At 44.3% G+C, this 20,794-nt stretch overlaps 1 protein-coding gene across 1 annotated transcript in view; it reads right to left on the bottom strand.

The window, feature by feature from the left end:
* Positions 1 to 18,442: 18,442 nt before the first annotated feature.
* The window catches only part of lemd3 (LEM domain containing 3), a 45,238-nt gene continuing 42,886 nt past the window's right edge, over positions 18,443 to 20,794 (bottom strand). Inside the window, exons 12-13 of the mRNA XM_084330965.1 lie at positions 19,838 to 19,916; positions 18,443 to 18,888 (exon numbers count right to left, since the gene is read on the bottom strand). Coding sequence (XP_084187091.1) covers positions 18,725 to 18,888; positions 19,838 to 19,916 — 243 coding nt within the window. The 3' untranslated portion in view covers positions 18,443 to 18,724. The remainder of the gene's footprint in view (positions 18,889 to 19,837; positions 19,917 to 20,794) is intronic.

The raw sequence follows: 20,794 nt of genomic DNA, 5'->3' as shown, positions 1-20,794 counted from the left end.
TGTTCGAAATAAATAAACTCATTCATTCAAGATATTGTGTGAGCAAAAGTATAGTTACTGGCTGTACAATACTGCTGTAGGCCTATAATACTGGTGTTCATATCCAGTATACACATATTTACATTAAACATAATATTTACCATTCCTTAATTACCACCATACGTGGGGCGCCCTCGTGGCGCATACCATAGTGCCTCGCGCACCTACGCGGCCGACCCGGGTTCGATCCCAGCTCCCGTCGTTATCTGTCGCATGTCCTCCCCACCTCTCCTCCCGTTCGCTCTCTCCTCTGTCGGTCCTGCGTGACCAATAAAGCTGTAAAAATGCAAAAAATAAATAAAAAATTACCACCATACGTACCCACCACATCACATAGACTGTAGTGTATAGCATATAGCAAAAGTATACCGTTACCTTATATTTATGTAAATAAGTAAGGCAATTGAAATATAACAGAACTTGCGGCATAATATTGTTAATTTTGTTGTCAAAATCTGCAGTACAGCTCAATACACACAATTGTTAAGGGAATGCAGACCAGAGAAAGACTTCCGTCTTGTTTACATCAGGGTCCCCCATTTTCAATTCATCATAAATGTACAGTTCCCTCCCCCTTGAATATATTTACTGTTAGGATCTCTGTTTAACAGTACTGTATATTTGCATATCTTGTATGTCACAAATGTAACAGTACTGCATATATGTATGTCATAAATGTCATGATTAGTTTAGATTAGATGATTAGATTAGATTTTTAATTTTATATCTGTATATTGAGTATGTCATAAATGTCGTTATGAATTGAAAATGGGGGACCCTGATGTAAACAAGACGAAAGTCTTTCTCTGGTCTGCATCCCCTTAACAATTGTGTGTATTGAGCTGTACTGTACTGTACCCATTCTGCAATCTGTTAATTAAAGTTTAAATAAACGCATTCATTCAAGATATCTGGCCTCGCACGGATCTTATCAGGTGGCTTGTAGTTTTTATGGAACTAAGGACCCACTCACTGTAAGGCAGCGTGATCTGTGACAACTGTGAAGAGCTTAAGTTCCAGATAGTGTTGCCATTTTTCAAGAGCCCAAATCACTGCCAAACATTCTTTTTCTGTTGCCAAGTAGTTCCTCTCTGCTCGGTTCAAGGTTCTGCTAGCATAGGCAAGTACTTCTTCAGTACCAGGACCTTTTCTCTGGGCCAGTACAGCTCCGAGACCTGTTTCGCTGGCGTCTGTATAGACGATGAAAGGAAGGTTGTGGTTTGGATGACCTAATATAGGAGGAGACAGCAAACATGTCTTTAACTGTTCAAATGCACTTTGACACTCAGGACTCCAGATGAAAGGCCTTCCTTTCTTCTTCAGTGCATTGATAGGCTCAGCTATCTTGGAGAACCCTGGCACAAACTTGTGATACCATCCAGCGAAACCTAGAAAACGCTGAACTTCTTTCACATTATTCGGGATTGGGTAGGACTGGACAGCCTCGACTTTGTCAGGATCTGCACAGACTTCTTTGACATTGACAATATGCCCTAGGAACTTTATTTCCTGACGACAGAAGCTGGACTTTTTTAGGTTGATTGTCAGATTGGCTTTGCAAAGTCTATCAATTACACATTGGAGGTGTTGGAAGTGTAAAGACACAGAGGGGGAGTAGACAATGATATCATCCAGATATACCAAGCATATCTGGCCACGAAGGTCTCCCAAGACAGTTTCCATCAGCCTTAGGAAAGTAGCCGGAGCATTTTTCAGACCAAAAGGCATAACATTGAAGTGGTACAGACCTGATGGAGTAATGAAAGCAGTCTTGGATTTGCTGTCTGGGTCCATGGTTACTTGCCAGTATCCGCTGTTCAAGTCTATAGTAGAGAAGATGGCTGCCCCCGAGAGGGACTGAAGAATTTCATTGATGTTGGGAAGGGGATATCATGCATCAGTTTCAGTGATGGCATTGACTTTTCGAAAGTCAACACAAAATCTGTGGCCACCATGTTTCTTTGGTGCCAAGACGACTGGTGATGCCCATCCTGAGTGTGACGGCTCAACCATACCAGTACTTAACATTTCTTTCAGTTGTTCCTCGACAATGGCTTGTTTGCCAGGAGACATCCTGTATGGCCTTTGTTTGATGGGCACACTGCGAGATGTAGTGTTGCAGAACATCCGTTTTTCCAGGTTGGTGGGTACACACTTGGGGGTTAGACTCCAGGAGTTGTCGTAGTTGTGGCTTTTCTTTTTCCTGCAAGTGGGCCGTAGACACAGCAAGATGAATGTAGTCTTTGACTTTCATTCGTTCAGGTTCCAAGGTCAATACAGGAGGAGGAATGGCACTTAATGATAAACTCTTGGCTGGGTCTGTTTTCATGATCTGGCCATTGTGTTCTTGTGTGGGATCTGGAAACTTTTTTTGTTTGTTCTGCTGAAATGTCTTTTCAGGGACTCTTGCCGTGCCTGGCTGAAATGGATAGACTGTTGACAGAATCTGGCTATGGGGCGACAATAATGTGGTCAAGAGGCATGGTTTCTATCTTTAGCCTTTGGCGTGGTTCATTATTAACATGGTAAAGCAGCAGTACAAGAGTTCTCCTCTCGTGAGAGGCAGATGGGAAAGAGATAGAGGGGGAGGAGACATCTCCTTAAATCCTCGCCACCTGGTGGCAGCATTAGTGGCTCCGCCTAGAGCGCCCTCTAGTGGAAACAGTTATATATACAGTTAGACAGTTACTTGCAATCCTACATAGAACCTCTAACTTTAACACTCCCACTTAGGGTTGTATAGCACACTGTATAACCTCTTCAAAAAAATTTACAAAGAAAATAATACAATTCAGAACATCAAAAAGAATATGGCAGTCAATATTTACACACCAAACACAACCTCTGCAAATCTCTTCAATTTCAATTTGGAAACAGGTTTCCTCATAGTTTCTGCTACCATGTCGTCCGTTGGACAATAAATCAGTGTCATTCTTTCTTCTCTGATGACAGATCTGATGAAATGATATTTTATATCGACATGTTTACATCTATGTCGGCACACAGGGTTCCTAGCAATCACAATGGTTCCCTGGTTGCCCTCATAAACAACAGTCTTCATATATACATAGGTGTCCATCACTTCGAGCAGTTGTTCTAGATAAACACATTCCTGCATTGTCATAGCTAGAGCCATACATTCGGCTTCACAAGTTGATAGTGCCCCTGTGGGCTGCTTCTTTCTGAAACACAGCTGTTTGTCTGCTGTACCTTTGAGATAACGAAAAACATGTTTTGCTGTAATCCAATGCTTCTCTGTGGGGTCAGCAAAATGCGGTGACAATTTTTGTACTCACTACAAAACATAGGTCAGGGCGAGTACATGTTGCCAAACAACTGAGGCTACCCACAGCTTCTCTGTACATTTTTACATCGGTCAAAATGTTTCAGGATCTTTTCCACATAATTAAATCATTTAGAACATGGTAAATCATCCACCTCTGTATTTAAACATGGGATCCATTTCTGTATTTAAACATGGAATCCACTCAGGTATTTAAACCTGGATTCTACTCCTTCCGTATTTAAACCTGGAGTATCCTCCTCCTGCATTTAAGCAATGTAGCCACCCTCCTTCCGTATTTAAACATGGAGTACCCTCCTTCAGCATTTAAGCAATTGGCTACGAACCTTACTTTGTACTTGTCGTGGCCTTCAATACCCTCCTTGATTGAATACACCCATTTCCCTCCCACTGTCTGTCTGCCCTATGGTAACTTGGTTAGAGTAAAGGTGTGGTTGTCCTCTAGGGACCTCATCTCCTCACCCATTGTCCTCTCCCATTTACTTGATTCAGGGGACACTATGGCCTCTTTAAAGATCTGAGGTACCCCACTGACTACTCTGTAATCAATGGTGGTAAGTGTACTGTCATCCTCGTCACTTTCTCTCCGGGCATAGTCTGTCAGATACTTTGGGGGTTTGTGTTCCCTTGAGGGATACCTCCCACTGCTTGGGGCACGTGACGTCACCCTCGGGTGCTCCTCGTCATCGCCCTCTGGGGGTTGCTGGCTGTCTGTCTGCACGACCGTGCTAAGTACACTGGGCTGAGGTGTCTCTGTTTCTTCACACCTTACTCTGGAGTCCAGCTCTGGCTCCTCTGTCTGTGTCTCGCTCTCACATGTTGTCTTTGTGACAAACTTGACTAGCCTGTGTTTCTGCACTCTCCCTTTACCGGGATGATGAACTAGGAAAGCGGGGCTCCCTTTGTCGTGCCCTACAAATAATCCTTTTTCACATCTGGACTCGAGCTTTCCCCTGTCCTGCAGGTAAGCATGACACACTGATCCAAATTGGTGCATTCTAGCTAGATTACACTTCTTTCCTGTCAGTGCTGTATACAGGGTGGTGCCTGTGTGCTTATTAAAGCACCTGTTTCTGGTGTAAGCGGCTTCTTGCACAGCATAATGCCATAGACTCTTAGGTAAGTTACTGTCTACTAGATTACACCTAGCCATTTCGAAAAGGGTGCGCCATTCCCTCTCTGCCACTCCGTTCTGGTGTGGGGGATATGGACATGACGTCTCGTGTCTTATCTTGTACCTTCTCAACAGTGATTGGAACTCTCTGTTTGTGAACTCGGTTCCGTTGTCGGACCTCAAGCATCTTACGTTACCATAAGGGGCTACGTCTGCCAGGAATTTCTCCGTGGCCTGGAGTGTGTCACTCTTTGCTTTGAGAAAGTAAACAAACACTGCCCCTGTGCACACATCTGTAAAAGACTGTACATATCTAAAGCCTCCTATGGACTCGTTGCTTACTGGACCGGCTAGATCCGTGTTAACTAGCGCAAGTGGTACCTTTACTTTTTCTGTGGAATTTCTGTTTCTCGATTGAGTAAACTTCCCCATTTTGCACACTACACATTCTTTGTCAGGTCTACGCTTTTCACCTTCAATGTGCATGCCTTCTGTCACTGCTTGCAGTTTCAGTAAATCCTCGTAATTACAATGACCCATAATCTCATGCCATGTCTGAATACCGTGACTTGTCGTTGTCATTACACTCTGTTTGCAGAAAATACATTCTCTGGTACATCTTTATGTTAAACCGTGTACCGTCAGGCTCTACAAGAAAATGTTTACCTTTATCGAAGAATACTTTGGCACCGTTTGCAGTAGCAGCTATTACAGAGAATAGTCCTACGATGGTACGTAGAGAGCGTTCTTTAACGCCACTGTACACCGGCGCCCCCCACTGTCTGTGAGGCATACCTGTGCGTCTCCTCTCTCTTGCGCCAACCCGTAGGTGCGCTTCCCGTCTGCCAGCTCCATGCTGTGTCTCTCCGGGTGGAAAGTGTTGTCAAAGTTCTTGAACCGACTCCTGTCGTTGATGACATGGGACGACGCACCTGTGTCCACGATCAGTCCCTTTCTCTGGGCCCGCTGCAGCTGCGCCGGCCTGGCGACGCACGCTGTCCGCGCCCCGAAAGCGAAGTCTTCTTGTCCCGTTACTCTCCGGGCGTCGTCTCGATCCATCTCACGTCGACCGTCGCCGCCATTTTGTCCGCTGCCGCCATCTTGTCCACAGCCGCCATCTTGTCCGTAGCCGCCGTCTCGTCCATGGCTGTCATCTTGTCCATGTGCGTATCGCGCGCTCTGGTCGTGTTTCTTCATGCTCTGTCTGTGTGCCCCGTGGATTTGCAGAAGCTGCACCAGACAGTCTTTGTGCAGTCGCCTCTCCGATGGCCTTTCTCTCCGCATCGCCAACACGCCAGCTCCGCCGTGGGCCTGGTCTTCTCCCTCTGCGTCGCTCGGGCCTTCAGCACCCTCTCTCCCGCCTCCGCGGCGGCTGGGTGGGTATCTTCTGAGGCCTCGACGTTTCGTAACTTGGCCTTGAACTTTCCCAGCGGCATGTCCGCTGAACCGTGTGTTACCAGGAGTGTGAACGGTTTGTACAGCTCCTGTAGTCCTCTCATCACCATCGCCATCACTAGCCCATCGCTTGGTGCTTCTCCTGCACTCTTCAATGCCGTCATGATCTGCTCAGCTCTGATGACGTATTCGGTCACAGTCTCGGTGTGCCCCTTCTTCAGTGCTGTTAGTGTTATGTAGAGGGCCACGACTCTGGGTCTTCCTTGCCCGATATAATGCTCTCTCAACACCCCCAGGCTTTCTCTGCCTTTGTCTTTAGTGTCGCGGAATATCAGCCCCAAGCTTGTGTCGTCGAGCAGTGGCGCTAACTCACAGTATGCGTCTGCATTACGCTTGTCGTCCAGGGCTTGTGCTTCTGCCGTCAGGTCTCCCGTGGGGGCCGCCAAGATCGTCGTCTTCAGTCCCACACCGTGCATGCAGCATAACATGCGCTCTTCCCAGAGCTCGTAGTCCTCTGCCTTTCCATTGAATGAGGGCCATTTGCTCCTTCCCTTGGTCGCCATCCTCTTGGTTGATGGTAGGCGTAGCTTTAGCTCTTGTTGGCCTAGTGTCTAGCCACGTGGTGCTCCCGGCGCTAACCTAGCCTATACTTCAGCTAAACTTGCTACCCTTATTATGAAAAATACTATCTTTAGCCTTTGGCATGGTTTATTATTCACATGGTAAAGCAGCAGTACAAGAGTTCTCCTCTCGGTGAGAGGCAGGTGGGAAAGAGATAGAGGGGGAGGAGACATCTCCTTAAATACTTGCCACCTGGTGGCAGCATTAGTGGCTCCGCCTAGAGCGCCCTCTAGTGGAAACAGTTATATATACAGTTAGACATTTACTTGCAATCCTACATAGAACCTCTAACTTTAACATAGACAATGGAGGGATTGGACTTGAAACCATATTCTCTGTCAGCCACATTGATCTGTAACTTGCTGAGAGAAATGAAATCAAGGCCAAGGACAACACCATAAGCCAGGGCTTGTGGAGAAAGTATGGCTGCTGGTAGACTGAACACCTGTCCCTGTAGATCAATTGAAAGGTCTATCGCGTTGAGCCGTGGATGCACTCCGAAATACTGGCCGCTATGAAAACCAGAGACAAAAAATGCTCTGAGTTTCATAAAAGTCAGTCAAAGCTTACCAAAAGCACGAGCAGTGAACTCCAAGCCCACGTGACTGAACTCAAACTGGAAAGAAACAGACTAAGAAACTACGTAAACTCCATGATCAAAACGGCAAAAAAGAATTTCATCAATGACAAAACTGAGGAAAACAAAAACAAACCACGTGAACTTTGGAAATTACTCAATAATCAACTAGGCTGCAGTAAAAAACTTAAAACCAGATTCTCAAACATAAACATAAAAACGGACAACACGCTCATCAGAGACAAGCTGGATGTAGCCAATTACTTAAACATTACTTAAACAATTACTTAAACACCCTCCCACTCAGGGCTTTATGGGGTAGAGCACTTAGTAGCTTACTACAAAAACCTAGGGGTCCGCAAGGACGTCTTCAAGCTGGAAATGGTAACAACAGATGAGGTACTCAAAAAACGGAGCGCCCTCCAACCTAACAAGGCCACTGGCCATGACAACATCCCCTCCTAATTCCTCAGAGACTCAGCAGCCGCCATCACCCCAGTCATCACACACATAATAAACCTCTCCATAAAACAGGGACACGTCCCCAAGGACTTCAAAATTGCGAGGGTGACCCCTCTGCACAAAAAGGGAAGCAAATTAGACCCAGGCAACTACCGCCCTGTTTCTATTCTCACCTCCATCTTGAAAGTCATCGAAAAAATAGTCTACGAACAGGTCGAAAAGTACCTAGCGGGGAAAAAAATCTAATCTACGAATTCCAATCTGGCTTCAGAACATCCCACTCCACTGACACATGCCTTCTCTATTTGAATGACCACATCAAACAAGAGGTGGACGCGGGCAAATACTGCGGCATGGTCATGCTGGACCTACAAAAGGCCTTCGACACTGTCAATCACTCCATTCTGATTGACAAGCTAAAAGCAATTGGTTTTGATAGTCTATCAGTGAGCTGGATACAATCCTACCTTGAGGGGAGGGATCAGATGGTGGAGGTAAACGGTACCCTACCCCCCCCCCCTCACAGTGAGCTGTGGTGTTCCACAAGGAAGCATACTAGGACCGCTACTGTTCCTAATTCATGCAAATGACATGTTGTCAGCTTGTGACTGCAACTTGTTCCTGTTTGCGAACGACTCAGCCCTGCTGGTCTCTGACAAGAACAAGTTACAGGTTGAAAAAACCCTCAGCTCGGAACTAGGCAAAATCTGCATATGGCAACTATCATTACACATGGGCAAAACAGAGTCCATTCTCTTCGGTTCAAATAACAAACTCAGCAAGACCGACGGCTTCTCAGTTACAGTGGGTGACAATATTGTCACAAGGAAAGATGAAATTACCTACCTGGGTTCCATCCTAGAGGCTAATCTCTCCTGTGACAAAATGGCATCCAATGTAATAAAAAATGTCAACCAACGAACTAGTTTCTTGTACCGGATCTCCTCTCCGGTAAACAAGAATACCCTGAAGACTCTGGCAGGAGCACTCATTCAAGGGTACTACGACTATGCTTGCACCTCATGGTACCAAAGCACCTCAAAGGCGCTAAAAACAAAATGACAAACATCTCAAAACAAACTGGTCAGACTACTGCTTGACCTTACTCCTAGAACCCACCTCACCCCTGCCCACTTTAACAACCTAGGATGGCTTAGAGTAGAGTACAGCAACTTGCAATGGGCCTGGTCTACAAGATACACTACACGACCAAGGTACCCATGTACATGTCAAAATACTTCCCAAAGGTCAGTGAATACCACGATCACAACACCAGAGGGAGCTCCACAAATCATGTTAAACCCAGATTCGGCTCAAACAAGGGACTAAACCCGTTTTGCAATTATGCCACATCAATGTGGAACGCCCTACCCAAAGCTGTAAAGGAATGTGAATCACTACCCACTTTCAAAACCACTCTCAAGGAACACCTACGGGAGACTGCAATTCGAAAATGGCCCCTGTAAATGTCCTAACCCAGTTGTACAGTAAAGACCAGAGTCTTCAGGGTATTCTTGTTTACCAGAGAGTTGATCCGGTAGAAGAATCGAGTTCGTTGGTTGACTTTTTTTTATTACATTGGATGCCATTTTGTCACAGGAAAGATTAGCCTCTAGGATGGAACCAGTGGTGCAGTCGTAATATGGGAAATGCCCAAACGTCACGTGCGCGTGCTCTTGCGCACGAGCGTGCACGCGCTTGTGCACGACTGCATGCCTGGATAGAAACCCAGGTAGGTAATTTCATCTTTCCTTGTGACAATATTGTCACCCACTGTAACTGAGAAGCCGTCGGTCTTGCTGAGTTTGTTATTTGAACCGAAGAGAATGGACTCTGTTTTGCCCATGTGTAATGATAGTTTGTTGTCGCGAGCCATATGCAGATTTTGCCTAGTTCCGAGCTGACACTGGAGGCTTGTCTGCTGGTTGAACAGGAATGTTGCCTTTGGGATTGGTTGGAGCATTTCTTCTGCCAGCATCTTGATTATATTCCAACTGTTGCTCATGATCCGCGATGGCTCTGCGGCTCTGCAGTTGGATACTATTGACCAGGCATGCGTTGTTCATGGCACGGGGTACCACTCAGTGGTACCTCACTGAGTATTAAAGATTTGAGCAGAAGCGCGTGCACGCACATGCACGCGCTCGCGAGAACGCGCTGCGCTCGGCTCGGATCGTTGTGTTTACCTGCGGCGCTACCTCGCATTATCATAACAATAGCCGCTATAGGCTGGTGTCTTCAACCAGTCTGGGACTCTTTGTGATGTAAATATGGAACGTCCCAAGTTGCCGCTGCCCACAGAGTGCACCGCCGTCCAAAGGTGAACGACGGCGAACGAAGGGCCAAATCAAAACAGCCGTCAATTCCGAATTGACAACTGTTTTGATTCAACCCCCCACCCACCACCACTCACCCCCGGACAACAACACACTCTGCAAACAGCAGCAACCCGGGACATTCCATATCTACATCACAAACTTCGGGACTGAGTAGATAATTAATTAATCTTCTCTTTATTTTTATTATTTATATTAAAACTGAATCAAACCATAAACAAGGTTGCCTGTTGGGATGTTAGATCCTAATGTGAAAAACTGATTTTATATGTCTGCACTTTATGTGCTCATTTTATGCCTGTCTTAACGGCGTCATTATCCTGCGTGGCGGCTCAGCCCATAATAACAACGCAACGCTGCTATTGACAGAGAGCGCACGCTGCCGTGAGAGGATTCACCGGAGCTGCAGCTGGACCCTACTCGGCCCGTCTGTCTGTGGACTTCTTGGGTAATGATGACGGGTGCATTGTGGGAGATTCCAACCGCCACAGTGATCTCTCCAAATATGAGCACGAGCCCAAACCTCACGGTTGGGAGATTCCAGATACAGCGTGCGGGCCGGAAGAAACTGTTTATTTTTAGGGAGTGGTTACGATTAGGGTTTGATTAGATTGTCAAATGTATATACTCTCTTTTTTAGACTATTTTTGTATCACAAACAGTACTGTATTTGTAAATCTGGTATGTCATAATGTATAGATGTAGCAGTAGTAGTGGCGAATCCTTATGGAAGCCAACGGAAGCCAGGCCTCCCTATCAAAATATGAATTAATATGAAATATGAAAGAAAAAAGAAAAAAAAAATATATATATATATAATTTTTTTTTAATATAGTTTACATTCTATATTATAATAATATATATATATATTATAATTTTTTTTTTTTTTTAATGTCTCCCTCTTCTCCTTCTCACTCTCTCTAACACACTGTCAGACTCACTATGCTCACTGCAGCTAGAGGAGAGGCAGGGGGTAGGTGTCTTTCTCCAGCCTCAACCATGTCATTCATGTATGTAGGGTCCAAAACCGATACTAGCCAATCAGATTCGAGCTGACTGCCACACCTTAAAAGTTTAAAACAGGGCTGTGAGCAGAATAATTAGTCTGGCATCCCCTCTGCACACCTCCCCTCTGCACTCTGAAAATTGTATTAACCCGTGACTGCTCCCACGGGCCGAATATTGCCCCGATCCTCGCGAGATTAAATCCACGGGTACCTCTCGGCGTGCCGAAGCTTTTCCTAAATCGAAAATGAGGGGAAAAGGTCGGCTTGCGACCCTGAAAATGTCGCGTGATTTTAAAAACGCTGTATTAAGTGAGCCTATAATGGGATCCACGCGAGCTTTCTATCGTGGAAACATCTGGGCGTCCCGCAACTTTTACTCATTCACATGTAGCCCCGAAAATGCTTAGAAAAGGAAAGCCGAAAGCGTGGAATAAACTGAAAAGTGTCCCACGGGCGCGCCGTGATTCCGATCCGCGTGAAAATATTCACGGCCATAGAGGAGACCGTGGGACACCTTTTTGCAACCGAATATGTGTCTCGAATTTGCTCCCACGCGGCGCGCAAAATCGTGCAAGGATAAATCGGACCAAAAATGAACCAATGCTCCAGCAGTATTAATGACCCTGATGTAAACAAGACAAACGTCTTTCTCTGGTCTGCATCCCCTTATACAATTGTGTGTATTGAGCCGTACTGTATTGTACCCATTCTGCAATCTGTTAAATAAATAAAAAGAAAGTTTGACTGGCCGCCGAGCCATACTGTAGTGTACATGGTGACTGCTTGACTTTAAAAAAAAATATATATTAATAAAAATATTTAATAATTTTTTTTTTAATAATTTTTTTTTGGCTTCCCCTGTTATTTTACGCCACTGAGCAGTACTGTCTATCCGTATAGCATGTCATGTATGTCATATATGCTATGATGAATTGAAAATGGGGGACCCTGATGTAAACAAGACAAAAGTATTTCTCTGGTCTGCAAACCCAATTGTGTGTATTGAGATGTACTGTATTGTACCCATTCTGCAATCTGTTAATAACATTTTCAATCAATCAATCAAGATTGGATTCGATTAGGTTCGAATTTATTGTCATTATACAGCACAAGTACAGTAAGAAGAAGAAGTTTGGCATCCAACCAGAGTCCAAATCTAACAGTAAAGTGTATAGTAATATACAATGTAGTACAGGTGATTAAACTGGGTATAAAATGTATAAATTAATATTACTGAGTAATAGTGCTAATCAGATGTATATTGTACAGAGTTGTAATATTAATATGTAGTACAGTGATACAGGTTTAAATACACTATGCCTGGTACTCATACTGGCTAGCAGCATAACTAGTAGGCTAAGGGTAGAAGAGTAAGGGATATGTACAGATATGTAAAAAGGGTTATATGATGCAGGTACAGACAAATGTGGATATATATATACGGTAAGAATAAATAAATATATATACGGTATAATATAAATGTATACAGCATTATTGTACATGCTATCATACATGGTTACATTTAGTTTATTTTGAGGCAGTGGGGAGTGATTAAGGTTATGGATAGATTTATAAATATAGAGTATAATCTGTTGCCTGTACTGAATTTAAACCTGCCTACTGCCTTACACTGTAATCATAACTACATCAGCGGATATGGATCAGCAAGCCTATAGCTGTTCCATAAAAACACCTCTCCCAGAGTTTTAATATTGGCTATAGCTGATCCATATCCGCTTCCATTCATTTGTGCTAAGCCGGATAGTTTTCTACTGAACACACAGAGAAGTAATTCGTATCTATCTTGTCTGGCAGACTCTAGAGAAGACAGGAAGCGCATTTCCCATGTTGGCGTGTTCCTTTAAACTACTTTGGGTCATGTAGTTTAGGTATAGTCACTCACAAACTACATATTCCCCTAGAATTTAAGAATTTTCCTGATTCCACCTCAACGACCGCTCCCTGGCCCCTCCCTAAAACACACCCTTGGGTATGACTAAGTGAGGTTTCGCGTGCCCTAGTCACTAAATCAAACACCCACACTTAATTCAGTGTCAGTTAAATCGTTGCTCTGTGGACCTACATGAGATTCCAGTCAATTTCGCAGAGTAAATTGTACTCAAACTGAGTACATTTCAGTTTGAGTCAAATGTACTCAGTTTGAGTAAAATTTACTCTGCGAAATTTACTGTGCAGACTCAAGATTGTGATCATTTTCTGCCATGCTGTTTGGATAATAGTTAAACTACTTATTCAAATTAGTTTTAGTTTGATAAACGGGAGAGTAGTTATGATTTGCTTTTCAGTGTGACGTATAGTGAGCAGTTTGGTAAATTACAGTTTTAGAGTAGTTTCCCCAATGCCGTTAATTGTATTTGGTGAAAAGCCTAATCAGGGACTTGACCAGTACAGGTCAAAGAAGACGTGTCACAAAGCAGGACAACAGGAATTGTACATATCTGTAGATACCATATCTGTATATCCCTACCTACTCTTACTAGTTATGCTGCTGGCCAGTATGACTTACTACCATAGTGTCTTTCTTTATACATGTATCACTGTACATATTAATACTACAACTCTGTACAGTACATGCATCTGATTAGCACTATTACTCAGTAGTACTAATTTATATATCTTATACCCAGTTTAATCACCAGTATATTTACTATTGCACCCTACTGTTACATTTGCACTATGGTTGGATGCCAAACTACTTGTCATTGTACTGTATGACAATCAATTTGAATCTTCTCATTTCCATTGGAAACAAATAATGTAAAAAGGTAAACAAAGAAACCCAGAAACCATATAATGATATCTCCCTTGCTGTACGGTATGTTAGTTCAACTGAGACCGCTGTGCATGCTTCTAAAACCAGCAGAAGAAGGATCATGTTCATTTCTTAGCTCATTGACCAGTCACATGGTGGCCATTTTGCCCTTAAAAGGGGCTGTAAGTGGTAAAAAAAAAAAAAAAAAAAACGTGTTAAATAGCTCTACATTGCAGTGCAGTGACGTAGTTCTCTCTCCTGGTTGGATAAAGTGGGAACGGGATACAAGAAATGGTATTTTCCGTTTACTGCAGAGGAGAGACCCATGTTACTGACCAGACACTCTATATATCAGTGTCTCCAGGGTGCGATACACGAGGGGAGCCCGGTCCGCTATAGCTCCCCTAGATCAGACATCAGCTCCCCTGCAAACTTGATTTGCGATTTTTTGGGGGGTCTCTAAATTACTGAAAATAAATGCTACTTTTGCCATGCATTTCTCATTTTTCTGTAATTTTCTGTATCATCATCGTGTATAATAATAAACGTATGCTATTTTGGATGTATGATTAATGATTTGCGCACTAATTCACACGTAATATGGCAACATGCATGCTATTCTTGCAATTACTATTCGGAGCGTGGCGGCGCTGCAGCCTGCACGGCACACATCAAACTTGACCCACTTTGTATGTAACCTGTGCTGTGGCTGTTACTTGTTGACACAGACAGTGATCGTTTTGACAGCCAGTAAAATGTCTAAACGAAAACAAGTAAGCCTAACCAATTTTGGTCTCACGAAGACAGTGAAGCTGACAGAGCAGCAGGAGGCGGGAATCGGATCATCTACAGGCGCAATTACACCTGCGGCTGGTGCTGCTCCGGTGGCCGTGGGGACTATTATTAGTTAAATATAAATCATTGTTTTGAGATTCACGTCACTCACAGTGGTGACTGTGGTGGGCGTCAGCATCACTGCAGGCAGCCAATGTATCGATTCGTCGCAGGCAGCCAATGTAAATGCAGCAAGCAAATAAATGTAGCCTATTAGGGTCTTCAAATATGATATGAAATATGGGCGCGTTTCCTAGTGGTCGAAGCAAGCTCAGTGACTCGTCAGTCGAGAAAATAAGTCAGGAGTCTGAGAGATAATCATCTCTATCTAACTAAATAGATATTTTTTTTTATCATGGAATGTGCTGTGGAAGCCCCGTCCAGACGGCCGGACGGTAAGTGAGTTGTCTACTCTAACTCTACCTACTACAGGCTACAGACTAGTAACGTCTGCGATTACACAGTCCGACTCCTGAGCACTCCTCGCTGAGAGGCGCGCCGCGCACCCCCCGCCCCCCCCCCCCGACGCGGCTCACCCAAAGATCATGCTATGGGTCGCACACTGTCTCTATACAGTCAACATGTAGACCACTTATTTTTAACAAAAAAAAAACTTGAAGCAATGTTAACCGTCTGTAGTGTGGTAGTGAAAGGGTTAACCTGTAGTGCGGTAGTGAAATGGTTAACCTTATGTAGTGTGGTAGTGAAAGGGTTAAGTCACTAAGAGCAAAATGGCCACCTTGCGACTATGGTCAACAGGGCCAAGCACTGGAACACAGGCTACAGGCACCCGAAACAGATTTCACACGGCACCGTACAGAAAAGCAAAAGACAAGACGCGATTAAAAACCCCTAATAAACCTTTAATTAGAGCCATTTTTACAAGACAAGTGACAAATTACATTAAAACATCTTAATCTTTTTAAATGTCTGGATTATTGTACACCTCCCCACGCTGACTTGCAGGTCAGGGAATATTGGTCAATCGAAACAATACAATGCGATGGAAATTAAGCTGCATATAATAGTACATATTACAGTTAGGCTATATAAATGTACAGTGTTTACATAAAATACATCAGAGGGAGAGAGAGAGAGAACGTGAGGATGCAGCTGAAGTTGATACAGCGCCCTGTAGAAGTGCCACCAAACCAGACTTAAAACATTCACATTCACCCTCTGTACACTTGTTAAGAAAGACATTATAAACGAGCTGCAGGTGCACCGTCAGGCGGGAGACATACAAAAATATAAACACTACCCACGATGCACCTCAAGTAAAGCAAAAAAAAAAAAAGGCTTATTTCTTGAAGTGTTCTCTTTATTCAAATGTTATCTTTTTACGCATCTCTCAACAATCGTTTGAAGTGGATGTAAGGTCGCTCTTTGATGACAGGAGGGGGGGGGGGGGGGTCTCATGACCTTTTACTGTAAACACGCAACACACCTAACAGTTAAAAAAAAAATCACACAACACACAAACCTGGCTTTAGTTAGGAACAGGAGTTGGTAGAACGTCAAAATAAAACAACCGACAAAGACGCTTTTGAAGAAGGTCTTAGAAGATTACAGAACGTGTTTGTGTAAGCAGGCCTTACGTTGCCCCTTTAAACGATTGTACCGGTTTATCCAACACCGTTTATGAACCCAAATATATTCTCTAGTAATGCAGTGCCAGTCGTTTTTAAAAAAGCACAGAGTTTAAGGCACAATTAGGTTTTTTTCTGGTCGCAAAGGAGGTTTTTCCGCACCAGGGTTTTTATAACATTTTTTTTTTTAATGTGCATTGTTTGTACAACTTTTCCACTGCAAATACTGAACCCCACTTTCAACTACACTGCATTTCCAAAAATGAAAAGAAAAACAAGAATGAACTAAAACAGTGGGTGGCAATCTTTTGATCTTAAGCATTTTCTGAATACACAGGTCCTAAAGAAAAAAGAAATCTTTATCTAACTTCCAAGTAATCGACACTCTCCTATGGGGCTGCAATACTTGGGAGTCGAACACTATTAAAATCAGCTTATTAGTCTTCATCCTGATTTCGGAACTGGGGGAGGGGGTATATTTCTTCAACTTCATGAACATGGCTGGATTACGATCAAGAACCACTAATGACAAAGTAGATGTTTAACATGGCAGGAAATGTCGTATGCGTGAAATGACCAAAGGAATATGAGCCTGACATGTAGACGCTGGGACTCTATGTGCTCTTATGGAACTTTTGACCATGGACATAAAGAAATTATAATAACACACATAGACAACAATGCTGGGAGATGAACAGAGGAAACCCCAAGAAAACGCACACTGCTCATATCAAAAACGTACACGTAGGGAAATCCCCTAAAAATGTCAAAACATTTCTGGCACATCACGGTCAGGATTTTGTGTACAAAATGTTTTCTCAGGGACACTTCCAGCTAAAGATGTCTGTGTGGATGGAAGAACGAGGTTAAAAAACAAAACAGTTAAACATATTAAAAATAACAATATAACATGGGAATACACTGGAATATAATCCGACGAGAGCCTCTGGGGATTTCTTTAAACAGGGGGGGGGGGGGGGGGGATAAAGAATGGCCATAAATGGAATACAATGAAAAGCAAGCCAGAAATACTATGGCTGATTAACCATCCATACAGTTGCCCTTTTACTACAAAGCTATAACTACTCTGTCCACACACTCCTGGCTGAGCCCTTCCCTCGCCTACTCTCTCGGTCCACCCCAAACACATTAGCAACAGATCTGGAGTCAGTGCACACCCCTGAGCCCTTCCCTCGCCTACTCTCTCGGTCCGCCCCAAACACACTAGCAACAGATCTGGAGTCAGTGCACACCCCTGAGCCCTTCCCTCGCCTACTCTCTCGGTCCGCCCCAAACACACTAGCAACAGATCTGGAGTTAGTGCACACCCCTGGGCACTTCCCTCGCCTACTCCCTCTCTCTGTCCACCCCAAACACACTAGCAACAGATCTGGAGTCAGTGCACACCCCTGGGCACTTCCCTCGCCTACTCTCTCTGTCCGCCCCAAACACACTAGCAACAGATCTGGAGTCAGTGCACACCCCTGAGTCAGTGCACACCCCTGAGTCTTTCCCTCCCCTATAATAAGCTTTTGCCTCTGAATACAGATGCAGTCAGTTCTGAGTATTGAGCAGCAAGGAAAATGAGGTTATGGTTTTAGCTTTTTTATACAGAAGTCGACAAAGCTACCGCCACCATTCATATGTATTTACAGCACCCCGTCTTTTTAAGTTTTGTGCATGCCTTCTTAGCTCGCAAAAAAATATAATAAAAAGAAAAATCGACAAAGAAAAAACACCCCAAAAAATAAAAAATAATAAACAGGGAATACATCACCTCAAATATCTTCAGGAAATAAACATCCATGTTATAATTAATATGTTATAATTCAAAAGCTTAAATAGAGGCATACTTTCACCAGTACATGCAGCTATTTCCACGTATTGCCCAACGGAACTCAAACATAAGACCCAGTTTTGTTTATAAAAAAAAAAAAAAAAAAAAAAAAAAAGAGGATGGAGCAGGAATCTGTCATTCACGCACGCGTCTTTATTTTTTCTTTTCCTTTTTTCTAAATATGCCGTTGTTTGAACTGGAAGCCTTTAGTTTCCTTGTTAAATTTCGTAGCATGATTTGTAATACAAAAAAATAAAGAAAGAAATGATTTAGTGTCCACTGCACCGACGAACAGCTGACAACAGCGTTCTCATGCAAAAAATAAAATAAAAACAAAAAAATCCCAGCATCCCATCCCTCTCTTCCTCGTTGGTGTCTCAAGTGGTCTGGAGAGAGAGTTCTGTGTGTTTTTCAACAATATGCCCCCCCCCCCCCCCCCCCAAATAAAAAAATACACCACAGCTCAGAGAAGTCAGAAGCCAGCAAGCTCCCAGGGGCGAGGCAGGGAATGAAGTCTCAAGGTCCACCCCCCCCCCATCCACCACCACACATCCCCTCAATTAAATAGGAACTTCCCCTTTGAACTCATCTCCTGGTCGATGTTTGAAAAGCCGACGAGAGAGAGAGGGAGAGAGAGAAGGGGAGAGAGAAGGGGAGAGAGACCAACACCGAGCATGGAGGCTGAGGGAGGGAGAGCAGAGGGAAGAGAGGCAGCTTGTGGCGCCAGGCGCTGGGGGAAAGAAACCCGAGGGGCGGCGTGGAGGTCGGGAGCGTTAGTCGGTCATCTTTTAAGTGTCGCCCCCCCTTCTCTCTCTCTCTCCCTCTCTCGCTCACTCTCAAGAGAAGCCGGTGCAGGTGGCAGAGCCGGTGCGTTGGTGCAGGCGGGACATGGTGTTCATGTGAACGCTGGACGCCCTCAGCGCAGTGTCGCTGCCCACAGCCTGGGGGAACCGCTGGTGGTAACGGTCCAGGCGCAGATACTTCACAGTCACCAGCTTGCCTGCCGCGGGGGAGAGAGAGAGGGGGGGAGGGAGAGAGAGAGGGCGGGAGAGAGAGATAGAGGGGGGGAGAGAGAGAGAGGGGAGAGGAGAGAGAGAGCGGGGGGGGGGGGGGGGAGATGAGAGCGAGGAGAGAGGGAGGGGGGAGAGAGAGATGGGGGAGAGAGAGCGGGGGGAGATGAGAGGAGAAAGAGGGGAGAGGAGAGAGAGAGAGGAAAGAGAGAAAGAGGGGTAGAGGAGAGAGGGAGAGCGGAGAGAGGAAAGAGAGAAAGAGGGGGAGAGGAGAGAGAGTGGAGAGGGGGGAGAGGAGAGAGAGTGGAGATCGGGAGAGAGGGGAGAGAGGAGAGAGGAGAGAGAGGGGAGAGGGTAGAGAGAGTGGAGAAAGAGTGGAGGGAGGAGAGAGGGGAGAGAGAGAGGAGGGAGAGAGGAGAGAGAGGGGAGAGAGGGGAGGAGAGAGAGGGGAGAGAGTGGAGAGGGTGAGCTGTACTGTACTTGTGCTGTATAATCAGAATCAGAATGCCAAGTAGTTTACACATACAAGGAATTTGATTTGGTCGTTTGGTGCGACATTAACGGACAGACAATTATGGTAGTTTCAGGGCCACTTTCATATGTGGTCCTAAATCACATACAGATATCTGACAGCTAAGGGTCAGTAAGATTGTTCGTCAAACAGTGTTGAACTTTAGTGCTACAGTCAATTAGTGCATAAAAGACAGTACAAGGTTATTATTTTAAAATGTTCAGATATTGATTGAAGAAGTGTGTTTTTAGTCTCAATATACTTTGAAAAACAGACAGTGATCAACAATAAGGAACAGAGCATGTGCTGCCCACAAACAAAAAAACTACAACTAGCTTTTAATTAGACGGAAAAAGATCCAAAGAGGAGCAAAACCAGACGGTAGCCAATGCCTTGTAATTGTGAAGGTTATCAAGCATCTAATTTACCGTCAAACCACGAGCCGTGAAGTGCCTTGAAGGCTTTCCCTGAATGCTCTGCAGAGAGACACTTCACATAGACACAGCCCTGTGAGGAGAGAGAGAGAGAGAGAGAGAGAGAGAGAGAGAGAGAGAGAGAGAGAGAGAGAGAGAGAGGGGTGGGTTGGGGGATTAAGAGTCTGACTCAGTAGCCTTGACATTTACTGCAATAAAACAGGGTAAAACGCAGAAAAACAAGAAGACCTTGACAACTAGCATACACGGGATATACAACACATTACTTACAGCCTACAGCAAGACTGGTGATAAGGTAGGGGGGAGCGGGGAAAACAGTGTTTTTAAAAATAAATTCTAAATGTAGGACATTCCAATATGGCAGACATCATAGGTCCTTATGGAAAATGTGTTCAGGTATCTCTGCATCTCAGTTTCATGACTGCAAAACTAACGGATCAGGAGATGCACTCATTTTAAAACTGAGAATGTGGCCTGATGGTGGCGCTAGAGTTATCGTGTTCACACAATTTTTATAGGGGTGGCCAAAAACTCACAGAATTACTATTCCATAGTCACTGGAAACATTTTGAATACCAATTGAACATGGCAAACCTGCACAATGTAACAACTCCAGTCGCTCTTTCTTCATCTTTCTGTTCCGTTCTCCCAGCTGTTAACAGACTGCAATGCTACCTGGCTAACTAGCGAGCTGTACATCCCACTCAGCGGTGTAACAGTTAATAGGGTCCCCTCTCAATACACTACACAGTGGAGTTTCCGGTAAAAACAAGGGAAAAAATATATTTGGGACAAAGCGATATTCGCATAAACAATTACCGGTATATTATTTTAATAATATGACTATTTGGATATATTCAAAAATCGATGCCTATCCCTAATGATAGCTAATGATGCTTTCAGAGTTACCGAAATGTCCTATGAAACGTGCCGCTAGAAGGTTGTGAAAAT

The sequence above is a fragment of the Notolepis coatsorum genome (genome assembly GCF_963971535.1).
Source record: "Notolepis coatsorum genome assembly, chromosome: 15".
Lineage (NCBI taxonomy): Eukaryota > Metazoa > Chordata > Actinopteri > Aulopiformes > Paralepididae > Notolepis > Notolepis coatsorum.
The sequence above is the reverse complement of the archived record's forward strand: the minus strand, read 5'-3'. Positions and strand labels throughout refer to the sequence as shown.